The sequence below is a fragment of the Leucoraja erinacea genome, chromosome 11, assembly GCF_028641065.1.
Source record: "Leucoraja erinacea ecotype New England chromosome 11, Leri_hhj_1, whole genome shotgun sequence".
Lineage (NCBI taxonomy): Eukaryota > Metazoa > Chordata > Chondrichthyes > Rajiformes > Rajidae > Leucoraja > Leucoraja erinaceus.
In genome coordinates, this window is record NC_073387.1 from 39,974,449 (window position 1) to 39,991,373 (window position 16,925).

The window sequence follows — 16,925 nt, forward strand, 5'->3', positions numbered from 1 at the left end:
GCATCCAGTTCTTTACAGAATGATTGCATTGAATTATGTTAAATCAATTAATTTGATGCCCAACTACATGTCAGCAAGTGATATATTGACTTCTTTCAATACGGCAAAAGTTAGATATTTAATTTCCAGGGGAAGGGATCCTTGTGCTAATTTTCAGAGTGAATCAAAACATATTTCTATTTCATTTCTGAGGAATTCATTAATTCATCACCTCCCCTTCGTTAAAGGATATGGATAGGCAACATTTTAAGTTAGGAACTTTTCATAGACCCTTATTCCAAAGAAGAGTCCTGATCCAAAATGTTGCTTCTCCGTGTCCTTCAGAGATGCTGCCTGACCCACTGATTTACTCCAGAACTTTGTCTTCAACCAACATAGTCACTGTAGCACCGTGCAAGGACAGATTAAATACCCCTTCTGTGAGCTAGATACTAATTCATCTGGAGTTCAAAACATTCATTGAACATTGAATTCTTCCAATTTTGCTAGCCCTTGCTGTCTCCTCCCCTTCCTTAACCCTCGAGCTGTCTCTTCCCATCCCCCCGCCCTCTGGCTCCTCCTCCTCACTTTTTCCTTCCTTCTCCCCCCCACCCCCCATCAGTCTGAAGAAGGATTTCGGCCCGAAACGTCACCTATTTCCTTCGCTCCATAGATGCTGCTGCACCCGCTGAGTTTCTCCAGCATTTTTGTGTACCTTAAATACCCCTTGTTGGTGCTGATGAAAGTCGAGACGTTTATTCATTCGGGCCAATATTATGATCACATTTCACACTATTTACGAACTTTAGCATGAAAGGGCTGCATAATTATATTATGTTTGCTGAAGTTCCCAAATCTAAGGATACATTAATATTTCTGTCTTCCCTATCTGAACTCTAGACACAAGGCAGTTCCCATGTAATGGGAGAGGTTTTCATCAAAGCGGCAAATGTTATCCACATCAGTTTCAGCTTGTAACCATCTCCTGAATCAGCAGATATTTTTTCATTTCCTGTTTGTTGATTGCAGGAATCGCTCTGCATTCACCAAGCATGTTGTCCTCAGCTGTGACAATCAAACATTTTACAGCAGTTGTAGAATCAAGTTTCAGGTACAGACATTTGCCAGTTTCTGCTCATTAACAGCATTGCATATAATCTGGAATCATCACTTACATTCTTCAACACATCTAAACCTAATAAATCAACTTCCACCACACCACCCCTCTTTCCTCCCCTTGTCCAAGATGATGATTTTTGTGCATTCTGTTGATTTGCAACACAAAAACATCTAATACATACATAGCACTATTATCAATGGCAGGCTGGTAATTGTCCAAACGTTAAATGGAGTATAAAAAGATTTCTGGAACCACTTGAATTGTATTCCAAGAGTACAATTGTACTAAGTTATAAAAATATTCCTGAACAAAACATTAATGAAATAGAACATCATAATCAACTATTTTACATATAATCTGATTAAATTTAGTATAATAACAAATGCCTTCAACGTGATACTGTGTGATAAATGTAAACGATTACCTTCTTAATTCAAAATGATGGCAGTCAGGTGATAAATAATTAAAGCGCAGTAATTGTTTGCATTTGAATTAAATGACTTGGCATTTTCTTCATGTTGTAATGAGTAAATGAACAATCCTTGCAGCATGGAAGCGAACAATTAGGATGAGCAGGTGCTTGGAGCAGCCCATGGATTTGTACCTGGCATTTATGCAACAAAGTATGGTAATTTGAGAGCCACTTATGTTTGCCGCACTCTGCAGTGGATGTGGGAGATTTGCAAACAGGAAGGCCAATAATAGTCTATAAATTGAATAGTGCTGCTTTTTATATCCGTGCTGGGCAATGAAAATGTACTTAATATACAATGACTAGTAATATGTTTCTGCCATGGAAATTCTTGAAGTGCCTGATATAAATTCACTTCCGATGTGCATCAGATTATGTCCTTCCTTCACAATGAGCCTGTTGCAGTACTTCAAGGAAATTAATCCATGCTGTCTTGGATGCAAGCATTGTTGAACAATTTTAAAACAACCAGGTTTACTTTAGTTTAGAGATGCAGTGGAGAAACAAGCCCTTCGGCCCACATAGTCCGTGCTGAACAGTGATCACCCCATACATTAGCACTATCCTACACACTTGACACAATTTCCAAATTTTTACCAAACCTGTACATCTTTTGGAGTGTGGGAGGAAACTGGATCACCCGCAGAAAACCCACTCAGTCACAGGGAAAACGTACAAACTCCATACAGACAGCACCCGCAGTCAAGATTGAACCCTGATCTCTAGCGCTGTAAGGCAGCAGCTCTACCGTTACGCCACTGTGCTGCCCTGGTATTCCTGGTCTGGTGCTGAAAACTGGATGTGACTAAAAGTTGATCAAAGCTTATGATATATTTTAAGTTCTTTAAACATGGAGTATGTTTTGGAGCCATTGAAAAACAAACTTATTATATGTGAACAGGTAAATGGTAAGTAAATATGTGTCGCTTAATAGCACGATCAGTGGTACTATCCATCATTCTGATCATACTGTGAAGTAGACTGGGTGACATTTAGCCCTGTTGGATTAGATCAGCTTTTGTGAACACCCTTTACCAAGGCAATTTTCCACCTTATTAACTAGACATGAGTGCAGTAACAGAATTGGATCAGCTTAACTGGAGGCATGGCTTCTTCTTGCGAATGAAACATAAATAAACCAAGGGAATAATTAGATCTCAAGCCGGGTGTTGAGCAGCCAGGTTGTTGTCTCTGCGTCAATGTCTGGTTCTGGAAAACAAGACTACTGCATTGCAGTTGAAATATTTGTGGGCTTATGACCATGTGCTTTTTCCAATTATCTCAACCAGCGCTTAATATCTCATGGAATAAACCAGATTCTCTGCCAATTGTCTTCTGTGATGCTGGGATCTCAGGATCTCAGGGTAATTTAAGGAGGATATTCTGGCTATTGAGGGAGTGCAGCATAGTTCAACGAGGTTAATTCCCTGGATGGCAGAACTGTCATAAGATGAAAGAATGGAGCGACTGGCTTGTGTTCACTGGAATTTAGAAAGTTGAGTGGGAACCTTACAGAAACATATAAAAAATATTAACGGGTTGGATACGCTAGATGCAGGAAACATGTTCCCGATGTTGGGAGAGTCCAGAACCAGGAGCCACAGTTTAAGAATAAGAGGTAGGCTATTTAGAACTGAGATGAGGAAAAACTTTTTCACACAGAGAGTTGTGAATTTGTGGAATTCTCTGCTTCAGAAGGCAGTGGAGGCCGATTCAAAAGAGATTTAGATAGAGCTCTTGCAGCTAGCGGAATCAAGGGATATGGGGAGAAGGCAGGAACGGGGTACTGATTGTGGATGATCAGCCATGATCACATTGAATGGCGGTGCTGACTCGAAGGGACGAATAGCCTACTATTCTTTACGTATTTATGTATCTTTGAAGGCAAGGTAGTATATTCATTTTGTTTTTAAGACAAAAAAAAGTTACAATCCTTAAGACTTTCTGATCCGTTTACAGTATATGCTAGGCTCAACCAACACTGAAGATGAGGATGATCTTGGATATGGTTTCTGATAAACTTAAATCTATGATATATCTGCTTCTTCATCCAAAATGCTCCTCTGCAGTACTCATTCTACTAGGCTAGATCCCTTGGCTTGGAGTCTTTAGAATTTAGTGATACAGCAAGGAAACAGGACATTCGGCCCAGCCAAGTCCGCAGCGATCAGCAAACAACCCATACACTAGCACTACCCTTCACACAGAGGACAATTTACAAAAGTGTTTGGAGTGTGGGAGGCCCAAGGTTTTGGCCCAACTTGCCCATTCCGGCCAACATGTCTCAGCTACACAAGTACCACCTGCATACATTTGGCCCATATCCCTCGAAACCTGTCCCATCCATGTACCTGTCTAACTGTTTCTTAAATGTTTGGATAGTCCCTGCCTCAACTACCTCCTCTGGAAGCTTGTTCCATACCCCCACCACCCTTTGTGTGAAAACGTTACCCCTCAGATTCCTAATAAATTTTTTCCCCTTCACCTTAAACCTATGTCCTGTTGTCCTCGATTCACCTACTCTGGGCAAGAGACTGTGTGCATCTACCCGATCTGTCCTCTCATGATTTTATTCTCATTTATCTATTCCTCTCATAGTTTTGGTTTCCTTTCACATCCCAAAAACATTAAGGTGGATTAATTGGCCACTGTAAATTGCCGCTAGTGTGCAGGTGAGTGATAGAATCTGGGGTTAAGGTAGGGAGAATAAAATGAGATGAATGCAGGATTAGTGTATAGTGATTGAATTCAGCATGGATTTTGTCGACCTAAGAGCACCTAAAAAGCAAGCAAGGATGAAAAGCTTTGCTGACTGAGAAGAGAGCCCAGAGAAACAGAGGCCAGCACATTTTTAACCCACTGTTTTCAGCTACAGCAGGTGTGGTAAAAACTGCTTGGCAGACTGCAACCCTTGAGCAACCAGGCAATTGGATGTTCAGGGAATTAACCACCAAGATGCAAACCATCATTCTAAGGGATTGAAGACTGCACCACATAATTTTAGCTACTGCTCGAGAGGGTATTTCTGGCATGTCCATCACTTCCCTCATGCGATTCTGTGAAAAACAAGCTCCATGTAATTAGTTGAAAACTAAGGTGGATCAGAATCAGGGCAAAGAAGATCCACTAAGTAGATGTCCCCATTTAAATCTCGCTTAGGTGCAAAGATTAAGTACCGTTGTTCGTTTTGTAAATAGGGTGAGAATAAATAGACTTTTAGCAGTTACAATATTTAAAAAGGACCTGAGAGATTTGGCTCGAGTCCACTTGCATCATCCTCTATTTGTCTAACCAGTAGAACTTATTGGGTAGGAAGGAACTTTTTATACGGAAGATACACACAAAATGATGGAGTAACTCAGCAGGACAGGCAGCATCTCTGGAGCGAAGGAATGGGTGCTGTTTCAGGTCGAGACCTTTCTTCAGACTTATTGGGTAAAAATTTAAATCTTCATTTTTGTTAGATTCTTTTTAACATTTTGAATGTATTGTTTTTTAGCAATGGGCAAATCTACTGAGCATTGTGTGATTTTGTGCAGACTTGTTTCACAACAGTGATTAATTGTACTTATTGTTTTTGGATTGAAGATCTGCGGAAGAATTTTGAACAAGAGCCAATGGGGAAAGAGGTTCCATTGGATCAAGAGGTTTTACTTCATTGTCGACCCCCAGAGGGTATTCCACCTGCAAACGTAAGTTGTAGCGGTGCTTGTGAATCCAACAGAAACCACGGTGTAACTAAGTACAAAACTACCTTGAGCTTTGAATCATGCACTATATTTCTGCATTATATGCAACACAGTAAATTCTTGGGATGAATCCCTATGTGGCATTTGCACCAAAAAAAATCAAGGAATAGTTGTACATTTGAAAAACATCTTCAATAGAAATAGTGTGTTGCATTCGTGATCATATAGTTATCCTTATCTGACACCCTTATCTGACACCTTTTTGTTTCCTTCTCATCTCTAACCTTTGTCACTCTATCCACCCATCTCTTACGTGAGATGATGTTGGCTTTGAGGCAGAATTTCAATGAAGCACTCCTGAGCTCCTTCTATAGTCTTGGCAGATTTCCCTGCAATACCACACTATCCACTGACATATTCCCCATGATTTCTATTAATTGCAGATGAATAACAAAAGATCAGAGAACCAAAATAGAATCTGATCCCATAATGAGGCTTTCCACTTTAGGACATCTGAGATCCCATTTCCTCAATAAGCGTGGTTTCTCCCCTGTTGTTGTGGTTGGAGCACTTATCCTTGTCTCATAAGATCATAGGTGATAGGAATAGAATTAGGCCATTCAGCCCATCAAGTCTACACCATTCAATCATGGCTGATCTATCTCTCGCTCCTAACCCCATTCTCCTGCCTACTCCCCATAACCCCTGACACCCGTACTAATCAAAAATCTATCTATCTCTGCTTTAAATATATCCACTGACTTTGTCTCCACAACCTTCTGTGGCAAATAATTCCACAGATTCACCATATTCTGACTAAAGAAGGTCTCCTGCACCTTGCAATTCTGCTATCCCTCCACCCCTCACCTCCCCCAGATGGTACAAGGATAGTTACCTCGTCCTCACCTTGCATCCCACCAACTTTTACATCCAACACAGCATTTTCCTCTTTCCTTATCTGACACCCTTTTGATTCCATCTCATCTCTAGCCTTTGTGTTATCCCCACCCATTGGCTAATCACCCTCTCCACTCCATCGCTCTCCCAGCTTTCTCCCCTTACACAAACAGTCTGAAGAAGGGTTGTAATGCAAAATTCAAAATGATGGAGGCATCTTTCCCTCCACAGATGCTGCCAGGCCCATGATGTCCCTCCAACACTTGTTTGGTACATGCTTTCGATATTTTTCAAGCTGAGAACTTCCATCCCTAATTATGTTTTATCGCTCACATTGACAATTTCACAGACTATATATATATATTCAGTAATTTATACAATTTTGTATCTTTTTACATAATTCAAATAAAATGTCAGCTCCGTGATGAGATATTACTTTCTTTATTAGTTTCATTAACCACACATTGTGTACATTTCCTACCACATGTTAAAGCAAACTTGGTATCACCCCTCCTCCTCCCCTGTTTCTACTGGTCATCTCCCCTCTACTCTTCCAATCCAGGTGAAGGGCTCTGAATGAACAGTCAACAGTCCAAGCCCCTCCATAGATGCTGCCTGACCCACTGAGACACTATTTCTCCATTTCTCTAAATCATGAGCCAGTTGGATGAAGTACAGTTAAATTTACCCTCTTTGTCTGCAACTACTTTGTATTTGAAAGGTGGAATGGTTGAAGAACGAAGAACTGATTGACCCAATCGAAGATCCGAACTTCTACGTCACCATGGATCATAATCTGATCATCAAAGAAGCTCGATTATCAGACACGGCAAATTACACCTGTGTGGCGAAGAATATTGTAGCCAGAAGGAGAAGTGCAACTGCTGCAGTAACAACATATGGTAACAGGATTTTACATCTTTGTTTATTGCTAATATAAAATAAGCAGTAGTGTTTCACTTAATAATGTAACTTTAAAAAATATAATCGTTATTGAAACTAAGTATGTTAGGAAATCAAGTTGCAAAATTATGTTTTTATTCAGCATCATGCAATTGACAACTTTTTTTTAACCATTGTTTTAGTTATTTTACTTCACTGAAAATTCAACTTGGCATGGGGTGATATCATTTCACTTGCAAAAGTGTCCACGCTGCTTTTGGACATCGCTGGGCCAACTGGGACAACAATGAATAATTCAACATTTCCTTGATTTATCATCTGCTTTGCTCTGTCGTTTTCACACCTTACATTCTCTTTGTACCGTTCCATATCTCCAATTTCTCCTCTGTATCTCAGTCTGATATAAAGGGTCTCGACCCAAAACGTCATCCATTCGTTCTCTCCAGAGATGTTGCCTGTGCCACTGAGTTTCTCCAGCATTTTGTGTCTATTTTGGGTTTTAATATCACTGTGCTGGATTGTGGCCCATAAAGGAAATGTCATTCTGCAATTTGATCCTTCAGAAGGCTCCAACGTAGCATCATCCATCAATTCCTCACCATGTTCTTCAGCACCCCCAGCCGTTTGTGGCCAGGCCTCTGACTCCTTCTCTCTACAATCCCCTTTTTATTCAATTGTCTGATTTTCCCCATTTGCTTCCTGCTGCTATTCAATGTTTGGGCCCCCAGGCCCCCAATGATCTATGGCCCTGACCTTCTAGTTTGCTTGGAGCCACCTTCTGTTCCTGGTGGCACATTTTGAAATATGCAAATGCATCCATTCAGGATCACCCAATGTACAGAAATGGATCCACCAATTAATATTTACTTATGTAGCAATCTGGGTCCAATAGAATTTGCAATATAGTTTGTAATAAATAGGTGTGTGTTTCTTAAATACAACGCATACAGGTAAAATCTCATCCATTTCTTGTGTATGCAATTGTGGTAGCTTTCAGTCAAAAACAAACACTTTATTCGAATGGTAATTTGTTTGCAAAAAGCCAGATATATTAAAATTAATCATCTGGAAATTATTGTTGAAATTTCTCAGAAGTCTGTTCCTATCACAACAACGTGATCATCAGTACTAATATGTTGATCTGCTGTGCTCAATGGCATTATTGACAAGGCACATAAATATTTGGTTAAGCTTCATGTAATCTCTGGACTTCTAATTAACTACATGTTATGAATCTGAATTAACCTTTCTTTACCTTTTCTGATTGTGTAGTCATGGTTGCTTCCAAAAGCTATTTGAGTATTTTCTTTTCCCATTCTGATAGCTGTCATACACTGTATGACCTGAATATTATTATCACCTTTTAATATGATCTGGATATTTGTGTAATTCACACAACTATTGCTTTAATTTTACCAAATATGAACTCAAAAATCTCTTGATGAGATAAGGCCTGTGGCAAAAATTCACAGACTTTTGTCTAATGTAATTTCAGATCAGACTTGCTCAATTCAAACAGTACAGTTTATCTTCACTAAAGATACGTTATTCCGTATTTTCATCACATTGGCACATTATTTTCTTTTACCTAAATGTGATGGCCTCTAACTGTTCTGCCAACAGCTCTGATCTCTGTACTTGGACCTCTCTGTGGTAAATACAAGCAGTGCCAAACAGATCGTCTGGCATTTACTTGCTTAAATGAAATACATGCACCAGCTGTAAAACTATCCAATCCCAGTGACAGGCTTGTCTTCCTGAGAATCCTGAGTATTTGCTTCCTCTTGGATACTGTGGCATGTTAAACTAGTCTCAAAGATGCTCCTGCTGCCTCATACTCTTGTGACTTTTGTTCAGTTCTGACCTCCACTGCTGTTGGTGTGGAGTAGGCACATTATCCCTGCAGCCATGGTTTTCCTCTGGGTGCTATGGTTCTCTTCCATGTCCCAAAGATGTGCAAGTCGGCAGGTGAGCTGGCCACTGTAAATTATCCTTTGTGTGCAGGTGTATTGTTGAATCTAAAGGAATTGGTGTGATGGTGAGAATTTAAAAAAAATGAATGGGATTGGTATAAATAGGTGCTTGCCAGTTAGTGGGACTCCATAGTGAAGGATCCGAGTCTGTGCTGTATGATTCTACAATCTGAGGGATACATATTTGAACGTGGTTTCAGATATGAAGCAAAGAAGACATTTCTTTCACAAAAAGTTTAGTTTACTATTTCAACTTTTGTTTGGATTTAGAAATACATTTTCACCTTCATGAAAGATGAAAAATCTTCATCTTTCATCTTCACCTTCATCTTCATCAAATCACTTACTTTATATTTAATTGTTTTTGACTATCCCTCAACTTTAGAGACATATAGAAGTACTTACAATGATCTTCAACATCTAGTGTGCATCTGGCTAATTGTTGTAAATCAAATTGCATTTGAATAATAGAAGAACCTTCAAAGCCAGCTGTGAAAGCTTGGTAAGATGTTTCAGAGTGGGGCTTCCTCAGTATATCCCTCACCACCACAGGCCATGCTGCTGGAGATCAACATGGATAAAGGCAGCATGGGGCACGGATGAAGTGAGAGCTCAGTCTTTTTCCCAGGATAGATTCTGAAAACTTGAGGTATTGGCTTAAGGTGAGAGGGGCGAGATTAAAGAGGTAACATTTTCACCACGAAGGTAGTCCATATCTGGAATGTGCTTTCAGAGGAAGTTACAGAAGCAAATACCATTGTAAAAGACATTTGAATAGTTAGGAAAGGTTTAGAGGGATTTGAGCCAAATACATGCAAGTGGGACTAGCCCAGTGAGTCGGCATGGACAAGGTGGGTCCCAAGGTACACTCTTTTAATTTAAGGCAGTGCCCTCTGGTCCTAGACTCTCACACTAGTGGAAAAATCCTCTCCCTATCCACTCTCTCCAGGCCTTTCACTATTCGGTAAGTTTTAATGAGGTCCTCCCAGATCCTTCTAAACTCCAGCGAGTGCAGGCGGAGTGCCGTCAAACACATAACATACGTTAACCCAGTCGTCCCCGAGATCATTCTCGTCCATTATTAGAATGCAATTTGATTTACACCAGATATCTAGATTTACACTAGATGCAGTACATCACATAAGGACGATAAACACATCAAGCCAACAGCATGAAAACAGATGAACATTAGATTCTTTATGGATTTAACAATCTCCATATTCTGGTGGCAGGTTGTAAAAGTAATTTGTTATTTGCAAATGAGTTTTCATTGCTACCGCTTACTTCACTGCTATAAATGCAGGATAAAGTAGCATCCAACAAGAGCGGAAGAATATGTTCTTTATGTAAGCATGTTCCAAAAAATCAGGGAAAAGGAAACTCTTTATTTAATCATTTATGAATATTGCTGACGAAACCAGCACATTGGAACTCTCTAATCATTACTAAGAAAATGCAACTTAGCTGCATCCTCATACAGCTATTATTATGCAAGGAACTTACTTCCACACACCATTTGTAGATAGTACATTGTAGCCAATGTGTGTCATTGATGGATTACACCATATCAATGCTTGGTTCTGTGTAGAGTTGTGGTCCTTGATTGTTTTTGGAGCAGCACTCATCCAAGCAAGTGTGGAGAATTAAGTCGCAGTATGCACCTGAACCTTGCAGAAAGCAGGAAGGTTTTGGTGAATCCGGAGAGCCATGCAACCAGATCCTCGACTTCATCAGCAACAGAACACAACCAGTACGAGTTGGCAACAATACTTCCCCTTTGATAACAATCAGCACGGGCCACCTCAAGGATGTGTGCTCAGTTCTACTCATTCTATAGTATGATGTAGCAGCCGTACACAGTTCCAATTCCATATTTAAATTTACTGACGACACCACAATTGTTCAACAAATCATGGATAATGATGAGTCAGGGAGTAGGGATTGGTCATCTGATGGAATGTTGCAAGAACAACCTTACTCTCAAAATCAGTAAAACCAAGGAACTGACTGTTGACTGTAGAAGAGGATAGCCAAGGCACAAGCCTGTTTTCATCAATGGGTCAATGGTGGAAAGAGTCAATAACTTACAAGTTCCTGGGCATGCATATCTTTGAAGATCTGCCGCAGACCTAGCACATCGATGCAATCATAAAGAAAACCTATCAATGTCTTAATTTCCTTAGAAGATTGAGGAGATTCGATATTTGGACGAATACTTGCTTGAACTTCTACAGATGTATGATAGAGAGTATATTGACTGATTGCATCATGGCCTGGTTCAGCAACATGAATGCCCAGGAACAAAGGAGGTTATGAAAAGGGTGAACACTGATCTAAAAGGTAACCAGCATTATCAAGGACCACACAGCCATGGCCATCCTCTCATTTCACTCCTGCCATTGCGAAGATTGTATAGGAGTCTGAAAAACATCCAGGTTCGGGAACAACTTCATCCCAACACCCACCATGCTATATGAACTAGGGCCTCTGTTGTGTTTTTTACACTATTGGGGGTTTTCATTTATGGAACTTTTTTTTACACTTGTTTATTATATTATCTATTGAATACTATGTTTACAAACCTGTCGCGCTGCTGCAAGCAAGAAATTAATTGTTCCATGCTGATAAATATGACAATGAAACCCACTTGACTAACAGCATCAGTATTAATGGACAAATCCAGCAAGAAAGTAATGCAGGCTACACTATAGAAACTGTCAGCTTCACATGTGCACTCAACATCATCACTGCAATATAGTTATCGTTTATCCTTTGTCATTGTCATTAATATCAATGTTATGGCTGGTGCATGCGTTTCCCAGCTTAGAGAAGACTCTGAGATTATATCAGCAAATGCGATACAGGTGAAATAATCAGAAGCAGTCAATTGATAATTTAGTGCTGCCCTCTATTGTGTTTTACGTGTGAATCAAATGAAAGAAATCCCCATTTATGTCGCACAATTTTATTTAAACTTTCATAAAATGCAATAATTTGGAAAAGTTATCTCTTCCATGTCCTAAGTTTAACAATTGTGAATGTAGAAAGACGAAGCAGAATAAACCGCTTACGAGTTTTTCCAGCAAGTCCTTTGTTGGTCGTAAGTAATGTGCACATCCTGACCCTCAAGAACATAAGAATATGTTCTTTATGAAAGCGTTCCAAAAAAATCAGGGAAAAGGAATCTCTTTGTTTAATTCTTTATAAATATTGCTGATATACAAAAATAACTTGGGGGAGGGGGTGGGTAAAAACCACCTGATCCAACTTGTTCCAGAAGACCTTGATGATGGGGAAGAAAATTCTCTAAAGCCCTTCCACTTACCATTTGCAAATTGTATACTTTCAAATTATAGAAACACAGGGCACACAAAAGGTTATTAGGTTTCCAACTTGATAATTTACTTTGATAAGTTTGGCCTTGGCTTATCATGAATTTTTTTAAAGAAATCATGCCTGATGAATCCAGTTGAATACCATAAACATGGTGAATCCTACATACCATGTAGTTGACAATGTGCATCATTATTTATTTTCAAATCCTTAGAACAAGTGCAAAAATATTGTTACTTAATAGATGTGTGCAGAACTGTCAAATATAATATGAAATAATAAATTTTATTAATACCTGGGTTCCAGTAATTGAAACTGTCTCTGATTGAATTCCTAGCAACAATGAGTTGTGCTATCAGATGGATTTTTTTTAATTTATTCCCAACGGCATTATATCTGTGTTCTGTATTTGCTTTTGAGACTTTTCAGGCTGTTGTGCATTTTAAGATATGGTAAATTAATCTTCCTTGACAACATAAAGTTCACAACACTGTGCATTTACAAGCACGATAGGGCTCACCCCCACTCACTCATTCTCAACCTTTCAAGAAACAGCGAGCGCAAACTATAAAGCAAAATGTATCAGTTCACAGTTGAAAAGAAGGATGCCATTGTATGGAAGAAAGCCATCAGGCCTACGGAGTTCATGTCGACTATAAAGCATCTATGCACACTAATCCTCCTTTATTCCACCCGCATTCCCAATAAACCTCAGCAGATCTTTCCACTCACCAACCCACTAAGGATAATTAATATGTGTCAATTAACCTTCCAATTCAAAGGTTTCAAAGGTCTTTTATTGTCACGTACCAATTAAGGTACAGTGGTATGCAAATTACCATACAACCAAAAAAAAGCAACAAGACACACAACTACATAAAAGTTAACATAAACATCCACCACAGCGGATTCCCTACATTTCTCACTATGATGGAAGGCAAAAGGGTCCAAGCTTCTTCCTCCTTATTCTCCCGCGGTCCGTCGGGAGGATCGAAACTCCCGCGTCGGGACAGTCGAAGCTCCCGCGTCGGGGCAGTCAAAGCTCCCGCGTCGGGGCAGTCAAAGCTTCTGCATCGGGGCGGTCGAAACTCCGAGCTCCATGATGTTAAGTCTGCAAGCATTCACGGTTGGAGCTCCGAGGTCGATCCCTGGCAATGGGATTGCAGGCTCCGCACTGTTAAGGTCCCATATGCTCCCAACGGTGGAGCTTTCAGAAGTCGGTCTCCAGCAAAGGCCGCCAACTCCTCGATGTTAGCCCGCAGTGTGAACGGAGATACCTTACTGTAAAAAATCCTAGAAAAAGTTTCCCCCAATTCCCCCCCCCCCACCCCCACATGAAACAAGCTGAAGAACACTAAAAACATACATTTAACGCATACTATTTAAACACAAAGAAGGAAGGGACAAACAGACTGTTGGCAAGGCAACCACTGCTGGTGCCACTGCTGTTGCTTTGGGAAGTGAGAGGAAACGAGAGCACTGGGAAAAAACTCATATGGACATAGGAAGAGCATCCAGGTGGCAACCAGGTCAGAATTGAACCAAGGTCACTGTGACAAGAGGATAAACAATGACCATGTATCATTTTCAAATGATGGTGAAGAAACTAGGAGCTTGTGGATAGCTGGTGAGGGAAAAGAGGGAGTGGCTGGTTTGAGACTCATCCTTGTTTGTGCTAATGGTCGTGGCGAGGCAGCGTGAGGTGTAACTAGAGCCAATGGAAGGGAGTTTGTTTTGTGTGATGGTCTGGCAGCTTCCACAATTTTTGGCAATTTCTTGTGGCCATGGACGGAGCTGTTCCAAAACCATGCTGTGATACCCTGAATTTGAGAAAATAATGCTTTCATATAACATCTTTTTGCCAAATGTATCTCAGAAGAAATTAAAATATCAGCTGAAATTTTATTCCGATGGAATCATCTCAACTTTATATATCCACAAAAACTGTGCCTTTATCTCACCTTTGTTTAGTTGACGAGTATCCCAAGACCAGCAGTCTGTTTCTGACATATTCAATTTGAAATTCAGTGAAAAGTCTCAACAAACAAGAACTGAAAATGAAGATGTACCAAGAATTTGCCCATCCACATGGTCGGTGCCTCAATTGAAAAATAATTAAAGTTTCAATTTCAGATTTACTAGCAGGCATTTAGATATGATTGAAAAATATTTTGTTTATGTCCTTATCCATTGCCAATCTATCTTGTGGGATTTAATCTATAGGACTGATGTTAACCTCCGGTTAGTAAGTGATAAAGAACCTTTTAAGGTGCAGCTGTCAATATTTACAACAACCTTAGATTACAGCCATTGCATGTGGCTGTCAGCCCTTTTGGGATCCCCTTACTCCATCCAAAACTACATACACAACACCACTTTTATGCTTTAAAATTAGATACCCATTTTTTAAAAATATAATAAGTTATTGTCCTTTGCAGTGAAGCCTGATGTAAAGTATCCATTGAGGGTATCTACCCTGAATCTGTCCTGGGGCAATCTTCAATAGTTCTGCAGAGTGTCTGATGACCTCTGCTTTCTAACATAACTGGAAAGGCCTTTCTGATCCAACCACACTACTTCATTACTGTCTAAAGTAATGACTTAGCTGCAGTAGCCCTTGTTATTTTTAATTGTGATTAGTCCCAGGGGACTGAGAAAAATCTAAATAGTAAATAAAATTCTGCTCCTGCATCTTTCTAACCTACAACAAAGTCAGTTGTGCATTATTAAAACATAAAAGCAGGTGGTGAGAGAAAAACAAAAAGCAAGTTTGCCAGAGACCAAACAGGAAAAATAATTAACAGGCAGACCAGGCCTGTTAATTGATGAAATAGAGTAAAACAGAGTTTAAGTTGAAAGAAAATGTTTTATTTCTAAAGATTATGGATCAGTTTAATAATACTAAGACATCAGGATAAAGTAATTTGGAAGATTTAAAATTGCTTTAGGCTTTGAAAAGAAAATGACATTTTTCTTATGGATTGGAAAGTATTATAAATGCTATATCAGAAACTCTTTCCACATTGCAATAGATTATAAACATTTCAAGGCCATGAAAATATTGCAAACATTGCTTTGCAGAATACAGTGGTTTTCTTTGTCTGATAGAATTTTTAATGCCAAGTTTACACGTACCAGGAAATCTGCAGTTGGTTGTAACCCTTTCAATTGGTTTCAATAATCAGGGATTACTGGGAAAAACAACAGTATTTTCCAAAGGCTAAAATCTTAGAAAAGAACCCTGCTCCATCAAGAAGACACGAGAATCTGCAAATGCTGGAATCTTGATCAAAAGAGAAACTGCAGTAGGAACTCATGTTCATAGGTGATAGGAGCAGAACTTGGCCATTCGGCCCATCGTGTACTCCGCCCTTCAATCATGGCTGATCTATCTTTCCCCCACAACCCCATTGTCCAGCCTTCTTCCCCATAATCCCTGACATTTGTACTAATCAAGAATTTGTCAATTTTAACCTTAAAAATATCCATTGACTTGGCCTCCATAGCCTACTGTGGCAATGAATTCCTCAAATTCACCACACAATGACTAAATAAATTTGGCCTCGTCTTCTTCCTAAAGGTACAGTGCCCTCCATAATGTTTGGGACAAAGACCCATCATTTATTTATTTGCCTCGGTACTCTTCAATTTCAGGTTTGTAATAGAACAAATCACATGTGGTTAAAGTGCACATTGTCAGATTTTATTAAAGGGTATTTTAATACAGTACATTTTGGTTTCACCATGTAAAAATTACAGCTGTGTTCATACATAGTCCCCCGATTTCAGGGCACCATAATGTTGGGGCCACATGGCTTCACAGGTGTTTGTAATTGCTCAGGTGTGTTTCAATGCCTCCTTAATGCTGGTATAAGAAAGCTCTCAGCACCAACCTTTCCTCCGGTCTTTCATTTGGAAACTTTTATTGCTGTTTGTCAACATGAGGACCAAATTTGTGCCAATGAAAGTCAAAGAAGCCATTGTGAGACTGAGAAACACGAATAAAACTGTTGAAATCAAATCAAATCAAATCAAATACGTTTTATTGTCATTGCACAGCAACTGTACAACAAAATTTCAGTGCATCTCACAGTGGTATACAAAAGAAGGCACGGGATAAAAGATTTAAAAGAACAAAAACACAATCAACCATTAACTCATATTACTGGCAAGATCAATGAATAAAATAAATGAATAGATAATAGAAATATTGCACATTATTTTGCACACTCCAGCAGACAAATTTTTATACTGCACCACGAATTGTGTTGATTTGCCCACAGTGTTATCTATTTGAGATTAGTTCTTTAATGGCACATGGGTAGAAACTGTTAGTCTACAAGTGCGAGTCTTCAGAGACCTGTATCGCCTCCCAGAGGGCAGCAAAGTGAAAAGGTGGTTGGCAGGGTGGGATGAGTCCTGTTGATGTTTGTGGCCCGACGTAAACATCGGGCCCTGTCAATGTCTTCCAGGGAGGGTAGTTGAGTGTGTGTGATGCTCTGTGCTGTTTTAATAACTCTCTGTAGTAAGTTAGAGACATCAGCCAAACATTAGTCTTA

At 39.6% G+C, this 16,925-nt stretch overlaps 1 protein-coding gene across 1 annotated transcript in view; it reads left to right on the forward strand.

The window, feature by feature from the left end:
- The window catches only part of unc5a (unc-5 netrin receptor A), a 416,817-nt gene that overhangs the window by 280,416 nt on the left and 119,476 nt on the right, over positions 1–16,925 (forward strand). The window contains exons 4-5 of the mRNA XM_055643076.1: positions 5,160–5,263; positions 6,879–7,059. Of these exons, the coding sequence (XP_055499051.1) occupies positions 5,160–5,263; positions 6,879–7,059 (285 nt within the window). The remainder of the gene's footprint in view (positions 1–5,159; positions 5,264–6,878; positions 7,060–16,925) is intronic.